Raw genomic sequence first — 22,914 nt, forward strand, 5'->3', positions numbered from 1 at the left:
CCCCACTGCGATATCACCAATTGTACCTGAACGTCCTGGTTCAATTTTTGATCATTGGTGTCCCGCTGGGCAGCATGCATCGCTGTGTTTGACGCCATAACAACGACGAGCGACCTCGTTGGCGACTCAGAACTCAGCGATGCGGGCATGTTTTCGTCAGAATAGCTGCTGTGTGACAGGGTCCCAACGACCACAGAGGTCGTTATACAGATCACCGTATCGTTGCTGCGTCGTTATTTAGATCTGCTTGTTTGCCAGTTCACTAGCGACCATGTAGTGACGTACCAGCGATCTTGACCAGGTCGTATCGTTGTCGGGATCGCTGGAACGTCGCCATGTGTAACGAGAGTCATCAATGTCTGGTTGTCTGGGATCTGACACCCGTAACCCCCGCTGATCAGCTGTTCTTGGTGCTGGAGGCAGCCGTAAATGCTCAGTTTCAGACTTGTCCTGTCAACTGATAGCAGTCGTGGCCGGGTACTGCACATCTTCCTCCCATTCACCTTTACCACTCATTCAACAATAGGAGGCAGATTTGCCGTACCTGGCGGCAGCTACTATCAGAAGCTGGGGTAGGTCCAAAACTGAGCATTTGCTTCTGCCTGCTGCGCCCATTGGCACGAAGAACAGCTGATCGGCATGGATGCCAGCTGTCAAACCACCGACGATCAAACATTGATGACCGATCCTAAGGATAGGTCATCATTGTAAAAGTAGTGGACAACCTCTTTAACAGCATTATGAATGTGCCCAACAGCAGTACTGAAGGAGCAGAGAAAATGAAAAAAATTTCTTCTGGGAGCCGCTGGCTTTCAGTCATGCAGGCGTGCCCGATGTAGCTAGAGTCACCACTCACAGCACTGAGGGGGTGCTGTAAGCAAACATTGGCACTGAGTGACAGTATGTTCTACACGGCATCTGTATGCAGCCGGATGTCAATCAGTGCCGGTGCGTGCTTACAGGGCCCTCTCAGTGCTGTGAGTGGTGACTATAATTGCTTAGAGCACACTTGCATGACTGAAAGCTGGCAGCTCCAAGGAGAAAAACGATAATATTTCCTACTTGGCTTAGCAATTTCAGTACAGCACATCTCTATAATGCAATTATTCTGCAAATTAACACTCTATCTGCAAGTTGATGGATATGACAGATAACATGGGACTGTATAAATTAGATGTGCGCTATCCAATTTTTTAGTGACCCATGTTATACAGTGGGGCAATGCTGTTGACTTGTTTACTGACAATCTATGAAAAAAATCGTAGTATGGGGAGATTTGACTCTGAAATCGGATGAGACTCATCCATTTAAGTCTATGCGTGTCAGAAAAAAAATCGGATGTCACAGATTGGCAACCGCATTTGATGTATACATCACAAATCTTCAGCATAGGAAAATGTAAATGGTCTCGTAAATGATGAATAACTGCTACTGTAAAAAAAACAAAAAAAAACAGAATGCGTATGGACTACAAGTGAGAAAAAAATTGTCCACCTTTTATTTGTGAAAATTGGACTGGTTTTTATATTGTTGTCTGAACGTACTCTACATGTGGGACATTAGCAGAATACATTTTTGTTGCATTTTTATTTTGCACCTTTTTTGCTTGCATTTTTTACCCATTCACTTGAAGCGCTGAAAAAATACTGAATACACTGGCATGCCGTCTCCTGGAAAAAATGCAGCAGGGCTCAAGTTACATGTTGAAAACAAAACGCAGCGTGTGCCTGATATTTCAGAAATCTCAATATTTGTGCTGGTACTGTATTTTACACACCAAATTTGCTGGGGAAAATGAGACCTAAAACACCATGTTTGAACATACTGTAAAGGGCACGTTACATGCTACGATAGATCTAACAATATGCCGTCGGGGTCACGTCGTAAGTGAGTCACAATCGGCATTGTTTGACATATCGTAGCGTGTGACAGCTACGAGCCACTGTGAACGAGCAAAAATACTCACCTTATCGTTGCTCGTTGACACGTCGTTCATTTTCTAAAAATCGAACGTCCTTCTGTCCTCCGGTTGTTCATCCTTCCCAAGGTAGCACACATCGTACCGTGTGACACCCCGGGAACGATGAAGTGCAGCTTACCTGCTTCCCGCCGGCAATGCGGAAGGAAGAAGGTGGGCAGGATGTTTACGTCCCGCTAATCTCCGCCCATCCGCTTCTATTGGCAGCCTGCCGTGTGACGTCGCTGTGACGCCGCACGACCCGCCCCCTTAGGAAGGAGGCGGGTCGCCGGCTAGAGCGACGTCTCAGGGCAGGTAAGTGCGTGTGAAGCTGCCGTAACGATAATGTTCGCTACGGCAGTTATCACAAGATATCGCATGTGCGACGGGGGCGGGTACTATCACGCTCGGCATCGCTAGCATCGGCTAGTGATGTCACAGTGTGCAAAGTACCCCTTAGACATGGAGTGTAAACAGTGTTTAAAAGAGAGACTGATCCTTTAACGAATTTGCCCCAGACAATAGCAACTGGAGGATAGGACTCTAGTAGCCAGTCCCCTTATTAATCTGAAGCAACCCAGCGGGAACTAGGATTGCATCTGAATATTCCTTGTAAAACTGTAATGTGGTGGAAGATATGTGCCCGCTATCTGAAGTGTGAAGTTGTTGCAGATATTGAAACATTGAGAAAAGTGTTGTTTGAAATAAACTCTTGGTCTCCTTGTGAGTAAGGGTGGTGTCACACACAGCGACGACGACAACGACGTCGCTGCTACATCACCATTTTCTGTGACGTTGCAGCGACGTCCCGTCACTGTCACTGTGTGTGCCATCCAGCAACGACCTGGCCCCTGCTGTGAGGTCGCCGGTCGTTGCTGAATTTCCAGCTTCGTTTTTTGGTCGTCGCTCTCCCGCTGTGACGCACACATCGCTGTGTGTGACAGCGAGAGAGCGATGAAATGAAGCGAGCAGGGAGCAGGAGCCGGCATCTGGCAGCTGCAGTAAGCTGTAACCATGGTAAACATCGGGTAACCAAGGGAAGACCTTTCCCTGGTTACCCGATATTTACCTTCATTACCAGCGTCCGCCACTCTCGCTGCCAGTGTCGGCTCCTGCTCTCTGCACATGTAGCTGCAGTACACATCGGGTAATTAACCCGATGTGTACTGTAGCTAGGAGTGCAGGGAGCCAGCGCTAAGCAGTGTGCACGGCTCCCTGCTCTCTGCACATGTAGCTGCAGTACACATCGGGTACTGTGACGGGGGTTTACGACTTTCTGCAACACGGGCCACAAATTGCCCGTGTTGCACAAACGATGGGGGCGTGTGCGATCGCACGACATATCGACACGTGTAAAGCAGGCTTTAGTGATATATCATATTCATTATCATCATAACATGGATTATACATAAATGACTTTACATAATCCCATTTTAATTTATCAAATAAAAACTGATGGATTTAAAAGGGTTTCCTGATCCAAACATCACGTTTAGGGCACACTCTCACTGGTGTATAACTCGGACGGGTGCTCTCTGATGTTTCTTCAGATCGCACTCGCTCAGTGTTATACTATGGAGCAGTGCTGACCAGCGTTTTTTTTCTGATCCCAATGTGGCATAAGAAAATAATAGTGGCATGGTGTGATTGGCAGCAGATATCCGATTACACGCACCCATTTAAGTCTATGGGTGCGTGCAAAATATCGGACTGCACTCGGATGTCATCCATGTGAAGTCTGATATACGCCAACACATACAATGGAGAAGATGGATAAATTAACTGCTCAGTCTTCTCTTATCCTCCTGTGCTCTTATTCTCGCATACAAGAGAATCGGATCACAGGAAAATGACACTTAAACTCAGAGCAGAGTCAGATCAGAGTGTCATTTGCATAATAATGTGAATTACCTAGGATGAGAGAATATATTCTAGTAAGAATGTACCATTAGAGAGAATCCACTACTGGTCAGCTGTAGAAGACATATGGTATATCATGGGGCTTTTTTCAAATATTAGCAATCTTGATATGGCTGTGCTGAGCACTGAAAACTGAAACCCTATTCTGTGGTCATTAGAGGGGATCAATATCTTGGGATGACAGATGAACAGATTGATCTGCAGAGGATCGAGTTTGAATCAAATTTACTGAAATCTGAGGTTTCACGTGTATTTGAACATGTTAGAATTCAAAATCGTAAAAAAAATCTTGCCCAGCACCATTTCCACAATGCTCAAACATCAGAGAGGAGGCCAATGTCATTTTGCATTTTTGTGTGGGTTTCCCCATAAGTCCCCATAATATCCTGCTGCTATGACATCTTATGGATGATCATCATACCTTGTACAGTGGAGATCAGTACCTGGCCCATAGCAATTCAGTGGTTCCCAGTGCAACACAGTTTGTACAGCAGAGTAGTTTTCAACCTTCAGAGTCACTAGATAAGGGCCACTTTACACGCTACGACATCGCTAGCAATTGCTAGCGATGTTGAGCGCGATAGCACCCGCCCCCATCGCACGGCCGATATCTGGTGATCGCTGCCGTAGCGAACATTATTGCTACGGCAGCGTCACATGCACATACCTGCTCTGCAACGTCGCTGTGACCAGCGAACTGCCTCCTTTCTAAGGGTGCGGTTCGTTCAGCGTCAGCGACGTCACAGCAGCGTCACTGAACCGCCACCCATTAGAAAAGGAGGGGAGGAGATGAGCGGCCGGAACATGCCGCCCACCTCCTTCCTCCTTTTCCGGTGGACGCAGGTAAGGAGATGTTTGTCGTTCCAGCGGCGTCACACATAGCAATGTGTGCTGCCGCAGGAACGACAAACAATATCGTTACTGCAGCAGCAATGATAATTGGGAATAGGGGGGCATGTCACCGATGAGTGATTTTGAATGTTTTTGCGACGATTCAAAATCGCTTATAGGTGTCACACGCAACAACATCGCTAAAGCGGCCGGATGTGCGTCACAAATTCCGTGACCCCAACAAGATCACTTTAGCGATGTCGTAGCGTGTAAAACCACCTTAAGTCTTAAGGCCACTTTACACACAGAGATACATCTTTGGCAGATCTGTGGTTGCAGTGAAATCATGGACATAGTGTTCCATTTGTACACAGCCACAAACCTGGCACTGATTGTCCACAATTTCACTGCAACCACAGATCTGCCAAAGATGTATCTCTGTGTGTAAAGTGGCCTTTAAGGCGGCTTTGCACGTTGCAACATCGCACGTGCGATGTCGGTGGGGTCAAATCAAAAGTGACACACATCCAGCGTCACTCTCGACATCGTTGTTTGTAAATTCTAGATGATACAATTACCGAGCACAAAAGCGTCGTTATCGTATAATCTGTGCAGGCTCTGACTTTTCCATAATTATGCTGCCGCGACAGGTGCGATGCTGTTCCTCGTTCCTGCGGCAGCACACATAGCTGTGTGTTACGCCGCAGGAGCGAGGAACTTCACCTTACCTGCCGCCGGCGGCTCTACGGAAGGAAGGAGGTGGGCGGTATGTTTACATCCTGCTCATCTCCGCCCCTCCGCCGCTATTGGCCGCCTGCCATGTGACGTCGCTATGATGCCGCTCGACCCGCCCCCTTAGGAAGGAGGCGGGTCACCGGCCAAAGCGACGGTCGCAGGGCAGGTGAGTGCATGTAAAGCTGACATAGCGATAATTTTCGCTACGCCAGCTATCACAAGATATCGTACCTGTGACGGGGGCGGGGACTATCGCGTGCGACATTGCAGCATCGGCTTGCGATGTCGCAACGTGCAAAGCCCGCCTTAGGTCAAACCTTGAGTATTTGGTGAGTTTTTTACCTCAGTATTTGTAAGCCAAAATCAGGAGTCAGTTAAAAATACAGAAGTGGTGCCCATATGTCTATTATACTTTTCTTCTGATTGTTGCACTCTTGATTTGGACTTAGGCCGGAGTCACACTTGCGAGTGACTTGGCGAGTCTCGCATCGGCATCAGCCGCCATGGTCTGCACACTCTCTGGATAACAATAAAAGAGGAAAGCCAGCACTGCTTGAAAATGGTATGCAACAAATAAAAAGTGTAAATTCACATAATCATTCCAACTGTACTATAATGGCAAAATGAGAGTTTTACCAAACAATTGATCAATTTTTTGAATCACCCCTGCCATGTCACAGCAAATCTCAAAAAGAGGGTCCTACTTTATATTATAAATTTTCATTGTGCCATGCGGGCTCCTAAATACATTGAAAGCAGAACCATATTGAAGCAGCCATATACCTGTAACATTTCAGAACCGCTCTCATGTTGCAAAGAGAGGCAACTGCGAATAAAGGCAGCCCAGGTCCCAGAATGTGTAGCGGATGCCACACACACCAGGACAATGTCAGAACTGGCCCTCACAGTGCCTGACCAGCAGCTATGAATGAAGGCGGAGCAGGCCCAAGTAAATGGTGCTTAATTAGCAATGCCTGTGGAAAAGGGTAAGATGGCTGAGTGTGAACAGCCAACAAAATTAATTTTGATGGAAACAGAAGGAATATGCAAACCAAAACCAGGCATGCGTGGCATGGTCAGGGTCAGTCACCGGACCAGCAGTGCTGGCTTTCCTCCTTTTTTCACTCTCTGGATAGGAGCATCTCAGCTGCATAGGGTTCTGCACAGAACCTAAAGTAGGTTCGCAACGTATAACTATTAGATATGAGTGTACCCGTGGAATTCCGTTCAGCGGGTTTTAGTCAGAGTTTAGATAAAGTTCGGTTTGGGACCCGGAATTTACTTGAACCCCAATGGAAGTCATTGATTGGGCGGTTGGGGTATCCGCCCTCATGCAGCCAGCAATAAACAAATCACTTCCAGGGGAGGGTGAGCAGGGTTTTTTAAAAAAAATTTTTGGAGGGGACACACTACATCCAATCATACTGTTATTACCCGCAGTGTGAGCCAATGAAACACTGCAAGTTGATTGCAGTGGACTGAGTGTGCCTGAGCCCAGCAAAGCTTGCATGAGTGGTTTGCATACATAAACCACCCAGTCTCCGAACTCAAACTGTGTTTCTTTTTGTAAAGTCTGTTCGGTACGAACACCAAACCTTAGGTTCTCTCATCTTTAGTAACAATGATGGCATGTCTCATTCCACATAAAAAGTTTGCATCCAGTATGGCTCCTGTAAATGCACAGATATTGCTGTTTCTACTTCAATATTCTAATCCCAGGGTTAGAGCTGGTGTACCTTGTATGATCCTGCTTATACATTGATGGCTTATCCTAGTCACGTTATGAATCCTATATCTCAGAAAACCTCTTTAAGTTTTTGACAGAATAGACTGGCCAGATATTGTGAGCTTAAAGTGATTATCCAGTCTAAATCCACAAATCTACAGTCACTCTATGGGTCAATCTATGTGACTGCAGACTTGTGAAGCCTCACATTGTGCGCACTGTGTGCTGTTAGGATCTTCCGATGACAGAGTCGGGAACGGCAGTCACGTGGCCACGAGTGGGCAATATGCACACTCCCAGCCAGAATCTGACTAGATGGGTGCGACCTAGGTGCTAAAGCCTAGGTGTGTCTTATGGTCCGATGCAACTTATAGTCTGAAAAGTATGGTAATTGCAATCATTTTCTTGGAGAAATACTTACTGTACATAGTTACATAGGTTGAAAATAAAGACCTAGGTTCATCTAGTTCAACCTTCCTCCACCAATTATACATTATTTGTCACTAAATAAATCATTCATGGCCGACAATGTTGTGTGTACTGAAGAAATCATCCTGCCCTCTTTTAAAAGTTGTTATAGTGTCTGCCATTACTACCTCTTGTGGTAGGGCATTCCACAGTCTGACTGCTCTAATTGTAGAGAAACCTTTCCTATTTAGCTGCTAGAATCTCCTTTCTTCCCTCACAGTGAGTGGCGCCTGGTCCTTTGTATGGTCTTTGGAAGGAATAAGTCATTTGCCAATCCTTTGTATTGACCACACATATTTGTACAGTAGAAACAGAAGTTTACATACACTATCTAAAAAGACACATCTGCATGTTTTTTTCACTCTCAGACATAAAATCAGAATAAACATTTTCCGTTTTAGGTCAATTAGGAACCAAAATTATTTATATTTGCCAAATGCCAGAATAATGAGGGAGAGAGACTGTTTTAAGACATTTTTATTACTTTCTGAAAACTCAAAACTTTACATACACTAGGAGTACTATGCCTTTAAACAATATGGGACAGCCCATATGATGATGTCATGTCTTTGGATGCTTCTGATAGGTTTACTGGCAACATATGAGTTAATTAGAGACACACCTGTGAATGTATTTTAATGCACACCTGAAACACACTGCTTCTTTGTGTAGCATAATGGGAAAGTCAAAAGAAATCAGACAAGCTCTCAGGAAGGGAATTGTGGACTTGCACAAGTCTGGTTCATCCTTGGGTACAATTTCCAGATACCTGAAGGTGCCACATTCATCTGTACAAACAATTATACGCAAGTACAAACAAAATGTCCAGCCATTATACCGCTCAGCAAGGACTGGTGCACTTCAGAAAATAGATGGCATCATGAGGAAAGAAGATTATGTGACAATACTGAAGCAACATCTCAAGACATCAGCCAGGAACTTAAAGCTTGGGCGGAGATGGGTCTTCTAAATGGACAATGACCCGAAGCATACTGCCAAACTGGTTACAAAGAGGCTTAAGGATAATAAAGTCAATGTTTTGGAGTGTCCATCACAAAACCCTGATCTCAATCCTATTGAAAATTTATTTGCAAAGCTGAAAAGCCAGGTGCCAGCAAGTTGACCTACAAATATGGCTCAGCTACACCAGTTCTGTCAGGAGGAATGGGCCCAAATTCCTACCAACTATTGTGAGAAGCTTGTGGAAGGACATCCAAAACATTTCACACAAGTCATACAGTTTAAGGGCAATGGTACCAAATACTAATGAAATGTATGTAAACTTTTTACTTTGAAATGTATGTAAACTTTTTACTTTAAAATGTATGTAAACTTTTGACTTTGCAGAAAGTAGTAATATGCCTTAAAACATTCTCTCTCTCTCTCATTATTCTGGCATTTGTCAAATATAAAACATTTTGGTTCTTAATTGGCCAAAAACGGGAAAGGTTTTTTCTGATTTCATGTCAGAGAGAAAAACCTGCAGATGTGTCTTTATAGAGAGTGGATGTAAACTTCTGGTTTCAGCTGAACATATAAATGAGATCTTCTCTGATCTTCATTTTCTGGAACAAATTCTAGGATGCTAATACTTTTGGCCATGACTATAGATGGACGTCTCCTTTAAACTCTGCATTATTTTTAAAAGAATAAACTTGGTTATTAATATTTAATGTATTTATCTTTATTTTTTCCAAGATCTGTGAAATAACCAAGTATTTCCATGTCGTATAATTTCCTAGAGGGAGTGAAGAAGATAACATTAGCAGAAACTCTACAGGATTTTATCTGAGACCCGATCACCAGTGATGGTCTGCACTGCGCCTTCGTCCCACATTGGCTTGATTCTCACCGGTATCTTATTAGAGGTGACTGCCTGTGAGTGAGGAGACAAGATGATGACATGTTCTAACCATAGGTTTTTTGTCACATACTTAGCATGCAATTTGTGTGGGGGAGAAGAGCATTGCATCCATGGTTTTATGCTCACAGCCCATAATTTGTAATGTGACTTGCTGACAGACTGGTGTTGTTTGGGGGCTCCATTTTTGTAGAGTTTATAATGGGAATTACTATGGGGTTTTCCAGCAACTGTCATACAACCTTATCCTAGGAAAATAATTTCCTATTTGTTTTAACCCTTGCCCATAAATCTTTGTAAACTGTAGGTGAGCAGACTGCACAATAATTAGGACGCTCTTCTTTAGATACCTATACTTATAGCATACCGCTTAATGCTTTAACAAAATTACTAGAATTTATTTTTAGTAGTGGAAATGTCACAAAGGTAGGACATGTAGTAAAATAACAATATGTGAAGTACTGTCCTATAGATCCACCTACCCCTCCAGTGCCACCTTCTCTAGAGCCGCCTCCTCTAGTGCCGCCTCTTCTAGTGCCGCCTCTTCTAGTGCCGCCTTCTCTAGTGCCGCCTTCTCTGGTGCCGCCTCCTCTGGTGCCGCCTTCTCTAGTGCCGCCTCTTCTAGTGCCACCTTCTCTAGTGCCGCCTCTTCTAGTGCCGCCTCTTCTAGTGCCGCCTCCTCTAGTGCCGCCTCCTCTAGTGCCGCCTCCTCTAGTGCCGCCCCCTCTAGTGCCGCCCCCTCTAGTGCCGCCTCTTCTATTGCCGCCTTCTCTAGTGCCGCCTTCTCTAGTGCCACCTCTCTGCTGTAACTGATATATCTTTGGTTACAGGGCTGGCAGTAATTGGCTTCACTGGTTACATGCTATCAATGATGACAGAGACAGCGGCAGGGGCTTCTATGAGGAAATAATGCTGATTTTTATATTTTACAGCATTAACTGCCTTAGCTTTCCTTTAGACTAGATTCACATTAGCAGTTTTGAGGCATTAAAGACTGCACTATAATCCACATGTGTGAACTGTGTTCTAATTTAGTAAGAAAAACACAAGCTAAATCTGCATAGTGTGAACAGAGAGATCCTGCTGCTGTTCTGGGCATCTTGAATGCTATATAGTGTACCACAATGGAGATGAGAAGACCCATGGAAGTTCGTTTTGGTGGGTTCATCTGGACTTTAGATAAGCAAAGAGGCTAGCAGAGGATCCAGCGGTAATCAGGAGGTAATAAAATGTAACTTTTATTCCATGTTCCACAAAGGGTACAAACATTAATTCACGACTGAGGACGTACATCCTAAATCATGAAGGGGTGACACGGCGGCGATCCCTACACATGTCTGCTAATTTAAATAGGAGACATGTGCAGCTATCAGGCGCAGGTGGATCCACGATGGTCCTGTGTCTGTTAACTCTTTAGATCACGCTATCCAAATGGGACAGCAAAATTAAAATAGCTGCGGCAAGGAAATCTCCTTTCCCCGCCGCCTCTGGAAGCCCTGTGACGCGATCACGGGGAGCCAATGGTTGTCATGGTAACGACAGGTTATGTGATGACTCCTGTCGCTATCATGACGTAGTTCCTGTTACAGCCGGCAGAGCAGCGGCTCTAACAGGAACGCAGCATTTTTGTTGATCAGAGCTGTGCAACTCTGATCAACAGAAATTAATGAGTGATTAGACTGCTGATCCTTATAGTCCCCCAGGAGGACTTGTAAAATTAAAAAAGTGAAAAAAGTTTTAAAATGTTTTAATAAATAAATAAATAAAAGTTCAAGTCACCCTCTAGTCTCCTAATTGAAATGTAAAGAGTTAAAAAAATATACACATATTTGGTATCACTGCGTTCAGAAATGCCTGATCTATCACAATATAAAATAAATTAATCTGATCGGTAAACGGCGTAGTAGCAAAAAATTCCAAACACCAAAAGTACGTTTTTTGCTCATCACAAATTTTGCGCAAAATTCAATAACAGGCAATCAAAATGTATCATCTACACAAAAATGGTCTCATTAAAAATGTCAGCTTGAGACACAAAAAAATAAGCCATCACTGAAGCCCATATCCTGAAAAATGAAAATGCTACAAGTTGCGGAAAATGGCACAAAAAGTATGCCACTTTTTTGGACAAACTTCTGAATTTTTTTAACCCCTTAGATAAAAGTAAACCTATATATGTTTGGTAGCTACAAACTCGTACTGACCTGAGGCATCACACTGACACATCAGTTTCACCATAAAGTGAAGACGGTGAATAAATTACCTCCCAAACCATCATGCAATTGCACTTTTTTTGCAATTTTTCCGCACTTGGAAATTTTTTTGCACATGGTTTTATTTAAAAGTACAACTCGTCCTGCACAAAAAACTCTCATATGGCAAGATTGACGGAAAAATAAAAAAGTTATGGCTCTCGGAAAAAGGGGAACAAAATACAAAAATTAAAAACGTAAAATTGCCCAAGAGTGAAGGGGTTAAAACATTCTGGCGAAACCGCAATGCATCTGCATACAGAAATGTCAAACCTAGGTATTTCGACTATATCGAGTCTTATTCATGGTTAGGTAACCAAGACTGGACACCTTTATCTCCTCCACTTTTCTCAGACAGGTTTTTAACACAATCAGGCATTGATCCTACCTCTACCCCTATTTATTTGATGCCTGGTTAGCACATAGAGAGGCGATTCACTGGATTTAGGGGCCTTCCTGACTGGGTGGTAAACCTTGGCCTGGTGGGATGACTTTTCTGATAAAAAAAAGTAGCACTGTATTATTTTTACATGTAGAATCGTATTTTTGCATTTATTTCTTGCAGTGTGCCTACACATAACGTGAGACATTGAGCGCACTGTAGCCAAGATGCCAGGCATGGGTTGGACCCTCTAGCATGTGTCATGGCTGATGATGGTCGTGTCCAGCACCTGGCGCTCCGGTGTTAGTGAAAAGCTATCGCTGTGGGTGACGGGGGTTACCACAGGCATTACTGTTTTCCTGTAGCTAAGTGGTTCAGGGGAACAGGAGAGAGTCAGCAGGCAGTGCTATTAAGGAGTGCTATTAAACCAAGTTTATACTATTACTTAACAGCGGCAGATTGTTACAATAAATGACATAACATGTACGGCAGGTTTCAAGACACAAGCTTTTAGCAGCAGATAATGAGAATTGGCCGAGTGCATGGCAGGAAGTCCCTCACGTGTCTAAGCTGAAGTCCATACTGGCACTATGTATGGTCTTCCACCATGCTAGGGTAGTGTTCCTTAACAGGCCTCCAAGTTACCACTCATCTTCATTATGTGTAGAGCTAACATTCCCATCTCCATTGTGGGTGACTAAGGGTGGTGTCACACACAGCGACGATGACAACGACGTCGCTGTCGCTGTGTGTGACATCCAGCAACGACCTGGCCCCTGCTGTGAGGTCGCCGGTCGTTGCTGAATGTCCAGCTTCATTTTTTGGTCGTCGCTCTCCCGCTGTAACGCACACATCACTGTGTGTGACAGCGAGAGAGTGACGAAATGAAGCGAGCAGGTAGCAGGAGCCGACACCTGGAAGCTGCGGTAAGCTGTAACCAGGGTAAACATTGGGTAACCAAGGGAAGATCTTTCCCTGGTTACCCGATATTTACCTTCATTACCAGCGTCTGCTCTCGCTGCCAGTGTCAGCTCCCTGCTCTCTGCACATGTAGCTGCAGTACACATCGGGTAATTAACCCGATGTGTACTGTAGCTAGGAGTGCAGGGAGCCAGCGCTAAGCAGTGTGCACGGCTCCCTGCTCTCTGCACATGTAGCACAGCGACGCGTGTCGTTATGATCGCTGCTGCATCTGCTGTGTTTGACAGCTACGCAGCGATCATAACAGCGACTTACAAGGTCGCTGTTGCGTCACAGAAAATGATGACGTAACAGTGACGTCGTTGTCGCTGTCGCTATGTGTGAACCCAGCTTTACGTCTGGCTCAGTAATCCTCTTAGGGTATGTGCGCACTTGGCGTTTTTTTCACACTGCGTCTTTATGTGCGTTTTTGTCTCAAAAAACGCACCCGCGGCTAAAAAACGCAATAAAAACGCATGCGTTTTTACCGCGATTTGGTGCGTTTTTTGCTGCGTTTTTCCTCACTGCGTTTTTAATCAGTGCACAATGCCATTAAAGATTGTTGATGAAAAAAAAAAAGGTCTGATGTCATTTCTTTCTTCAAAATGTTCATTGTATGCAGGAGAGCAGACAGCTGCAGAACTAGTGTATGCAGGAGAGCAGACAGCAGCTGCAGAACTACAAGGCTCAGCATCCTCCATCCAGGACTGAATGCAGGAGTTTTTTGCCCCCCCAAAAAATGACGTGGGCTTTGCCATATTTTTGTATGCTAGCCGGGTACAGCAGGCAGGTACAGGCTGCCCCCAACCCCAGCTGCCTATTTGTACCCGGCTGGGAACCAAAAATATAGGGAAGCCCTTTTTTTTTTTTATATTTCATGAATTTCATGAAATAATTTTAAAAAAAAATGACGTGGGCTTCGCCCAATTTTTGAGTCCAGCCGGGTACAGCTAGGCAGCTGGGGATTGGAATCCACAGTGCAGGGTGCCCATGCTTTCTGTGCACCCCCGCTGTGAATTGCAGTTTCGCAGCCACCCCAGAAAATGGCGCTTTCATAGAAGCACCATCTTCTGGCGCTGTATCCAACTCTTCCAGCTGCCCTGATGCCGGGTGGCTCGCTGGGTAATAATGGAGTTAGGGCTAGCTGTATATTATCAGCTGGCCCTAAGCCCGAAATTCATGGTGTCACGCCAATATTAGACATGGCCACCATGAATTTCTAGTAATGATAAAAAAAAACACAACACACAGAATAATATTTTTATTAGAAATAAAATACAACACAATTAGTGACTCCATCTTTATTGAAATAAAGAACCCCCCTCCTCCGCAGTAATCCTGGGTCAGGGTCCCACGCCGTCCAATCCGGATCCAATATCATCTGATCGGTATGCTGGAAGGCAAAGCGATCAGATGATGTGTCAGGTTCTAGGGGCTGAAGCACATCACACATCAGCTGATTGTATAAAAGCCGATTATACAATCAGCTGATGCATCAGTGCAAAAATAAATAAATAAATAAATAAATACTCATGTCTGTGTTGATTACCGGCAGCTCCTGCAGCGATCGGATGAGAGTCTGATCCTGTCCGATCGCTGCAGGAGCTGCCGGTAATCAGCTGATGAAGTCTCCTGACGGCAGTATCAGCTGATAGCCGGCCGGGCGCAAAAAAGCCGGCGACACCGCGAGAATTACGATCAGCTGATGCGTCAGGTGACTGCATCAGGTGATCCACCGCCAGGTCCTGCAAGCTTCGTACGTGCCCTGGGGAGACTGCACACAGCCAGAGCGGCGGGACCGGGACAGGAGCGGACATGGCACCGGGACCCTGCAGACAGGTGAGTATATATGACATTTTTTTTTTCTACTGTTCACTTTTGTTTTCACCGCTGCCTCCACCTCCCGCCCAGACATGGCGCCGCACGGAGCTGACATGGCACCGGGCGGGTTGTGGAAGCAGCGGTGATGGTACCGGGAGGATTCATGCTTCTTTGTTTACCAACAGAAGGAATCCTCTTCCTGTACACGTCACTATACTGCCCACCCCTTGCGTTTATAGCTGCGTTTTTAGTCATAGAAACGCAGCTATATGCGTTTTTCATTGTGTTGTTGAACATCTCATTGAACTCAATGGGTGAAAAACGCAGTGAAAAACGCAGAAATAATTGACATGCTGCATTTTTGTGGTCACCACAAAAACGCAGCTACAAAAAAACGTTGTGTGCGATCAGCACTTCTGAAAACCCATAGACATTGCTGGCGAAGCAATGTCACTGCGTTTTCAGCACAAAAACGCGGTAAAAAACGCCGCTAAAAACGCCTAGTGCGCACAAGGCCTTACATTCCTGGAATACTTGGAATAGACTGAATTTTCTAGGGAACCAAGGTATTCCTCACCACCAAAGTATAAATCCATATTTTGCCCTGGATGGATCCACAGACAAGTCTGCTGGCCATACGGCCTGTTGGAACTGTTATTACATGTTTGTTGTGGCCGCTCTCTGTTCTTCTCTCCCTGGCTGCTCAGACTTCACTGGTTTCCAAAACTCATTGCAGTAACTTTTCTGCACTTAAACTCCACCCACCAATCTAGTTCCATATTTATCAGCTAGTGAGGAGTGTTATCTATTTAGTGTCTGTTATGCTGAATCTCTCATATAAAACAGTGCAAACTGCAAGTACCAAAATCACATATATATATATATATATATATATATATATATATATATATATATATATATATATATATATATATATAATTTGCATTAATATAATCCCCACTCTTAGGAATTACAATAGGGCCTAATTCATCAAGACTGGACTTAATGAGATGTCATGAAGAATCGCCTTCCCACAAATCGTACTTCAGTCCCTGATCATGAATTTGACAGGCGGCAGTTATTATACCCCATCCCGCCACAACTCCGACCTACTTGGTTGGAGCTGGGAAAAAATGGCATCAAAACACCAAAGTCACAATATTTTAGTGCAATCTCGAGTTGTGCCAAAATTATATATATATATATATATATATATATATATATATATATGCAATTGCTTATTACTTTAATACTACAGGTGTGCTAGCCCCTGTTTTGCTATTGTTATAGTATATCACAAAAGTGAGTACACCCCTCCCATTTTTGTAAATATTTTCTTACATCTTTTCATAGGACAACTCTGAAGGTCTGACACTTTGATACAATGTAGAGTAGTCAGTGTACATTTTATTTTGCATAGGAAGGCACTGTGGAGGCTTTGTGGGAGGGGCGCTGTGAGGATATCATAATGTGTATGGGGTATCATACAATATAGGGGGAGTGGGAGTATTATTGTGTGTTTTTGGAACCTTTTATTGTGGTATTTTGCAAGTGTCATGCTGTATGGGGGATAATAAAATGGTGATTAATCTTTGTGGGAGCAGTAAGGGGCTTCACTAGGAGCATTATGTCTGTATAGATGCAGACAAAACGATTGGACAGGATTAGGTGTGTGACAAAGCTGTAAAATAATTTCTACAATGTTTTCCTCTTTCTTGTCCTTCAGATTTTGGGGACTTGTACAACCCCTGGCAAAAATTCTGGACTCACCTGGCTCTCAGGATGTTCATTCAGTTGTTTACTTTTGGTTAAAAAAAAGCCGATCACAGACATGGCACCAAACTAAAGTCATTTCAAATGGCAGCTTTCTGGCTTTAACAAACACTAAAAAAATCATGAAAACATAATGTGCTATCCAGTAATGGTTACTTTTCAAGACCAAACAGGGGGAAAAATGATGGAATCACTCAATTATAAAGAAACAATTATGGAATCATGAAAAACAAACAAACTAAGGAACAGTCCAATACATCACTAGTATTTTGTTGCACCACCTCTGGCTTCAATAACAGCTTGCTGTCTCTGAGGCATGGACTTAATGAGTGACAAACAGTACTCTTCATCAATCTGGCTCCAACTTTCTCTGATTGCTGTTGCCAGATCACCTTTGCAGGTTGGAGCCTTGTCATGGACCATTTTCTTCAACTTCCACCAAAGATTTTCAATTGAATTGAGATCCGGACTATTTGCAGGCCATGTCATTGACCTTATCTGTCTTCTTTTAAGGAATGTTTTCACAGTTGTTGCTTTATGGCAGAATGCATTGTCATCTTGATAAATGATTTCATCATCCCCAAACATCCTTTCAATTGATGGGATAAGAAAAGTGTTCAAAATTTCAATGTAAACTTGGGCATTTCTTGAAGATGTAATGACAGCCATCTCCCCAGCGCCTTTACCTGACATGCAGCCCCATATTATCAATTACTGTGGACATTTACATGTTCTCTTCAGGCAGGCATCTTTATAAATCTCATTGGAATGACACCAAACAAAAGTTCCAGCATCATCACCTTGTCCAATGCAGATTCACGATTCATCACTGAATATCATTTTCATCTAGTCATCCACAGTCCACGATTACTTTTCCTTAGCCCATTGTAACCTTGTTTTTTCTGTTTAGGTGTTAATGATGGCTTTTGTTTAGCTTTTCTGTATGTAAATTCCATTTTGTTTAGGAGGTTTCTTACAGGTCGGTGACAGTCATTGACTCCAGTTTCCTCCCATTCGTTCATAATTTATTTTTTGTGCATTTCCTGTTTTGGAGACATATTGCTTTAAGATTTCTGTCTTGACACTTTGAGGTCTTCCTTGGTCTACCAGTATGTTTGCCTTTACAAAACTTCCCATGTTGTTTGTATTTGGTCCAGATTTTAGACACAGCTGACTGTGAATAACCAACATCTTTTGCAACATTGTGTGATGATTTACCCTCTTTAAAGAGTTTGATAATCCTCTCCTTTGTTTCAATTGACATCTCTTGTGTTGGAGCCATGATTCATGTCAGTCCACTTGGTGCAACAGCTCTCCAAGGTTTGATCACTCTTTTTTAGATGCAGACTAACAAGCAGATCTTATTTGATGCAGGTGTTAGTTTTGGGAATGAAAATTTAAAGGGTGATTCAATAAATTTTTCCTCATAATTGAGTGATTCCATATTTTCTCCTCCTGTTTGGTCTTGAAAAGTAACCGTTTCTGGCTAGCACATTATGTTTTCATGACTTTTTTTTAGTGTTTCTTAAAGCCAGAAAGTTGCCATTTGAAATTACTTTACTTTTGTTTAAAAAAAAAAAGCAGATCACAGACATGGCACAAAACTAAACAACTGAATGAACATCCTCAGAGCCAGTTGATTCCATAATTTTTGCCAAGGGTTGTATTATACTACTTTCCTCTTATGTTGAGGATACACCTTAATTTCCCCTCATACACATGTATAATTACATCACTATTGACCATCTATTGTTACCCATTTCTAGACCTACAATTGCTCAGGGAATAGGCTTGTGAAGATGACCATATTGTCGATATGAGTACTATCTATCAAAAAATCCGATCACACTTGGTCCAATGTTATTCAATATGACAATGCACAATGTCTGATTTTTTTTGGGCACTTTTTGGGGCACTATGGGTTCGACGAAAAATCAGACCGCACTCAGTTGACATTTTCATGGACTGACAGAATGAAAGAAGATGGAGAAACTGTTTTTTTGTAATTCTCCACCATAAAGAAAACCAGATCTCTCTCTGTTTAGAGTCTGATTAGAATGTATCACAACCATCTCTGCATCTAGAGACTTGTTACAGGATATGGGCCAGAGCCTTTCTTTGCCATGTGAGACTTAATGTAATTCCCTTTCCTTTGGTGCTGAAAGGGTTAATGTCAGTTTTACTTTCCAGCAGCTTCTGACTCCTGGCCTCAGGTGCTTCACATTGGTGACCACACCCTTCCCCTATATATTGTCACATTTCCCAGTAGAGGGCGCTAGTTATACTGATCCATTCTGTAGCTAGGCCCCAAGGTGAAAGGAGCTGCTGAGCCCTTGTTGCAGTGAAGCACTGTAGGCTGCAGTCCTAGTGTTTGACTGCAGCCGTGAAGTTGGGCTTTATCATTTAGTTTTTCCTCTGTCTGTTGGGTTTTATCATTTGTTTCCTCTGTCTGTTGTACCTTTCCTTCATGTTGTTTTAGTGCAGCAGTTGCACTAGCGATCCTCACCTGCCAGGTCACTAGCCAGGGCTATTACAGGGTCTCTCGGGGCTTCAGGTATTCTGCTCGGTGACAGGTGCAGAAACTGTATAGGGACTGGCTAGGACTGCAGGGGTGCAGCAGTAGGTGAGTACAGGAGGTGTCCCGTCTTCCCCTTCCCTAGCACCAGGGCCCACTGTTGTTTAAGTGTCCCCAGTGTACCCCTTGTCTGTTGTTGGTAAACCTCTTGTTGTTGTGTGTCTTTCCTCACACCGGACCTTGCCCAAGTCCATGCGTGACAGCATGATCTGACTGTTTAACTTGGATGGAGAAAATGTGATTGTGTGAACCCAGCCAAATAGTCATATAGTTTGGGGACTTTGGTACAGTTTATGACCGAGCAGCTTTAGGCTACACCCTGAGCTGTATATCTTCCATGGTGATATGTATATACAATGTTAGTAGGTGCTGATCTGCCCTGACTTGTAGGACTGTGTGCTTGTAACGTTACTGATCAGCCTGAACCTTACAGGACTGACGGTGTTCCTCTGAAGACAGGGACCGGACAGCTGTGTTTGCTGTGATATTTTTAAATATATTAATGTAGGCTCCGATCACTCGGCCCTGCTTGACCTATTTTTGGCTCGGGCTGGCCATTGTTCTATTTTTGGAGCCTGTAGGCCACGACGCTGTTGTTGATTCACATGCAAATGAGTTATCACCAGCTTTAGCCAACTTTACTGTAGAGCCAGGCAGAATACGACGGAGAGGGTGAGAGAGAGGAAGCACATGCAGGGAGGAAAAGGCACAGATACAGGACAGGGCTCGCACTTCCTCAGGGTGCTGCTGGCTGTGTCATTGTTCCTCTCACAGTATAGCGGACATATTTATCCATCCTCAGCTTTCTTTTCACGCTTTCATCCTCTTATTTCATGCTGCCTTTCATTCCTGACACAGAGAACAACCCTGAAGCTCCAGCCTCCTGTTGCACCTGCTCTCAGGACAGGCAGCGGCTGTGATACTGGGCAGCCACATCCATCAGGGGAGTGAGCACAGTAAATATGTGTATAAAAATGGAATAATTGTCAAAGTGTGTGAGAGCCTTCTCCTCCCCCTGTGGAGGAGTTAACACTGCTGAGGGGTCGCTTCCGTGCAGAAGAGTGATGAAGCTTTCATGTGTCTGAACTGCACAGTGACTGGAATATGCTGCAGACAATTTATGAGAGTGAATCATGTTTTTCCTCAGATGGGGTATCTGGTCGTGACAAGCTGCTGGCACCGCACAGAATGCATAGTATGATCAGCCCAGGTAAGGCGAGAACCGCATCAGCTCATAACTTATCATTCATCATTACCGCCATTTATGGGAATTCACATCTTTGTTTATATTCTCTATTTTATTTGTAAACATAAAACCAATTTATATTGTAACACAATGAGCTCTATACAATGTATCGGATTGAATGCGCTTGTAATATATATATATATATATATATATATATATATATATATACATACATACATTCATATGTTTATATCGGCCTCTGGACACCTGCGTGCATGTATACGGTATGCATATATATACACACATGCACACATATATATACGGTATATCATGTGTGTGTACCTGATTGTAAAGTGCTGCGGAATATGTTGGTGCTATAAAAATAAACTTTATATAGATATACACTATATCCATAATGTTAATTACTATCATATTCTATATTATACTTTATTGACAGATGAATTACAGGTGATTTGCTCATTACGTGCCTATATTTATGAGATTTTTATCATATGTGGTCTGTGATTTGCATAGAGCTGCAGGTAAACCATCATTTATTACGGCTAAGAGTTCATACATTGCAGCTCCTAACACTAAATAACAAGTCCCCTCTGGTAAATCTATATATAGGCAGCAATTAGATAATATCAACGTCAGTTTTGCAATGAGTGGTAATAATTATAAGACTGTCATTGCTCTGTGTGAAAGGGATATTAACTTTATACTTACTACAGATAGTGATAGTTGCTAGAGTCCTTGTAATCCCTAATAATATCAGTTGCATATGGTGGGGACTTAGAGTACTACTTGGTGCAGGTGGGATAGCGATAAGTAGTACATAAGGCCACTGTGCCAGAGGGCGATCTGATCTATTGGTAATTCTGCGCCATACAATATCTATCTATCCATTTTCTATCTATCTTTCTATCTATTATCTATCTATCTATCATCTATCTATCCTATCTATCGTTTGATCTATCTATCTATCTATCTATCCCTCTATCTATCTATCTATCTATCCCTCTATCTACCCCTCTATCTATCTATCTATCTATCTATCTATCTATCTATCTATCTATCTATCTATCTCTCTATCTATCCCTCTATCTCTTTATCTATCTATCTATCTATCTGTCATCGATCTATCTTTTGATCTATCTATATATCATCTATCTTTTGATCCATCTATGTATCGATCCATGAATTATCTACAGTATCTATCCTTCTATCTATCAATCTATTATTGATTTATCCTACGATCTATCCTTCTATCTATCCTTCTATCTATCTATCTATCTATCTATCTATCTATCTATTCATCCATCCATCCATCCATCCATCCATCTATCTATCCTTCTATCTATCTATTTATCCATCCATCCATCCATCCATCTATCTATCCTTCTATCTATCTATCTATTTATCCATCCATCCATCCATCACATATTCTTATACTCTTGTGTTTATGACGATTGGATGCACTATATACCGTAGTATACATAGTGCTCATTATACTGGTTCCAGCCCCTCTATGATGGGTCATTTATTCTTATTTTACCTTTATCCTCCCTAATTCACTTCCCTCATGTTTTATAGTATATGAAGAGCCCACAGTCACGTTGCTTGTGTTGATGGCTGCTGGTGCTAACTATTATACAAGAGTATCGTGAGATCACCTGTGTGATATATATTCATGGTATTATATATTAATATTTTTAGAACTTCATTTCTCGAATGCCATTGAGCGTCTTCAGATGATGATTCACTCACAATATGATCATATGGGTAGAGATAAATGTTATCACACTGTAATTTAGAGGGAGAAGTGCAGGAAATATCTTAAAGGCTGTCACAGTTTTATTCTCATTTTCACAAGGAAAGAATAGAAGCAATGAGATGCAACTGATGGGGAGGAGACACAGATTAGATATTAGAAAAAACTTATTGACAGTGAGGGTGATCAACGAGTGGAACAGGCTGCCATGAGAGGTGGTGAGTTCTCCTTCAATGGAAGTCTTTAAAAAGAGGTTGGACGGACATCTGTCTGAGATGATTTAGTGAATCCTGCTTTGAGCAGGTGGTTGGACTAGATGATCCAGGAGGTCCATTCCAACTCTAATATTCTATGATTTCTATGAAAATACTCCGTTAGTCATGTCTGATCTCAGAAACTACTCACAAATACCTGTGAATCGCTTATCGTAGTTGTTCCATTTTTGCTGATGGATAATGGACACAATATTCATATGGGTCCAGTATAGTTTGGGGTATGTGAGTTACAAAAAAGTGTAAAAAAAATCTACAACATTTTGAAATACTGATTCCATCATGAAGGTAAATTCTGTACCTTACTGGCTAACCCTGATCTGAGCACCAACAACAAAGTGACAAGTGGACAGATATGAAGAACCCGACCAACAGGCTCTCTAGACCCCAATTAACATTTTCCTTGTGATTCTTTCAAGGA

The 22,914-nt window shown here is 43.0% G+C and overlaps 1 protein-coding gene across 3 annotated transcripts in view; it reads left to right on the forward strand.

Moving 5' to 3' along the window:
- Positions 1–22,914, forward strand: part of HDAC9 (histone deacetylase 9) — a 980,770-nt gene that overhangs the window by 701,363 nt on the left and 256,493 nt on the right. For 2 of the 3 annotated variants that reach the window (XM_075315376.1, XM_075315377.1), the window contains one exon: positions 20,409–20,471. The exons of the other annotated variant lie outside the window; for it this stretch is intronic. In XM_075315376.1, the coding sequence (XP_075171491.1) occupies positions 20,409–20,471 (63 nt within the window). The remainder of the gene's footprint in view (positions 1–20,408; positions 20,472–22,914) is intronic. 3 annotated transcript variants of the gene reach the window in all.

The sequence above is a fragment of the Anomaloglossus baeobatrachus genome, chromosome 6 (genome assembly GCF_048569485.1).
Source record: "Anomaloglossus baeobatrachus isolate aAnoBae1 chromosome 6, aAnoBae1.hap1, whole genome shotgun sequence".
In the NCBI taxonomy this organism is placed as follows: domain Eukaryota; kingdom Metazoa; phylum Chordata; class Amphibia; order Anura; family Aromobatidae; genus Anomaloglossus; species Anomaloglossus baeobatrachus.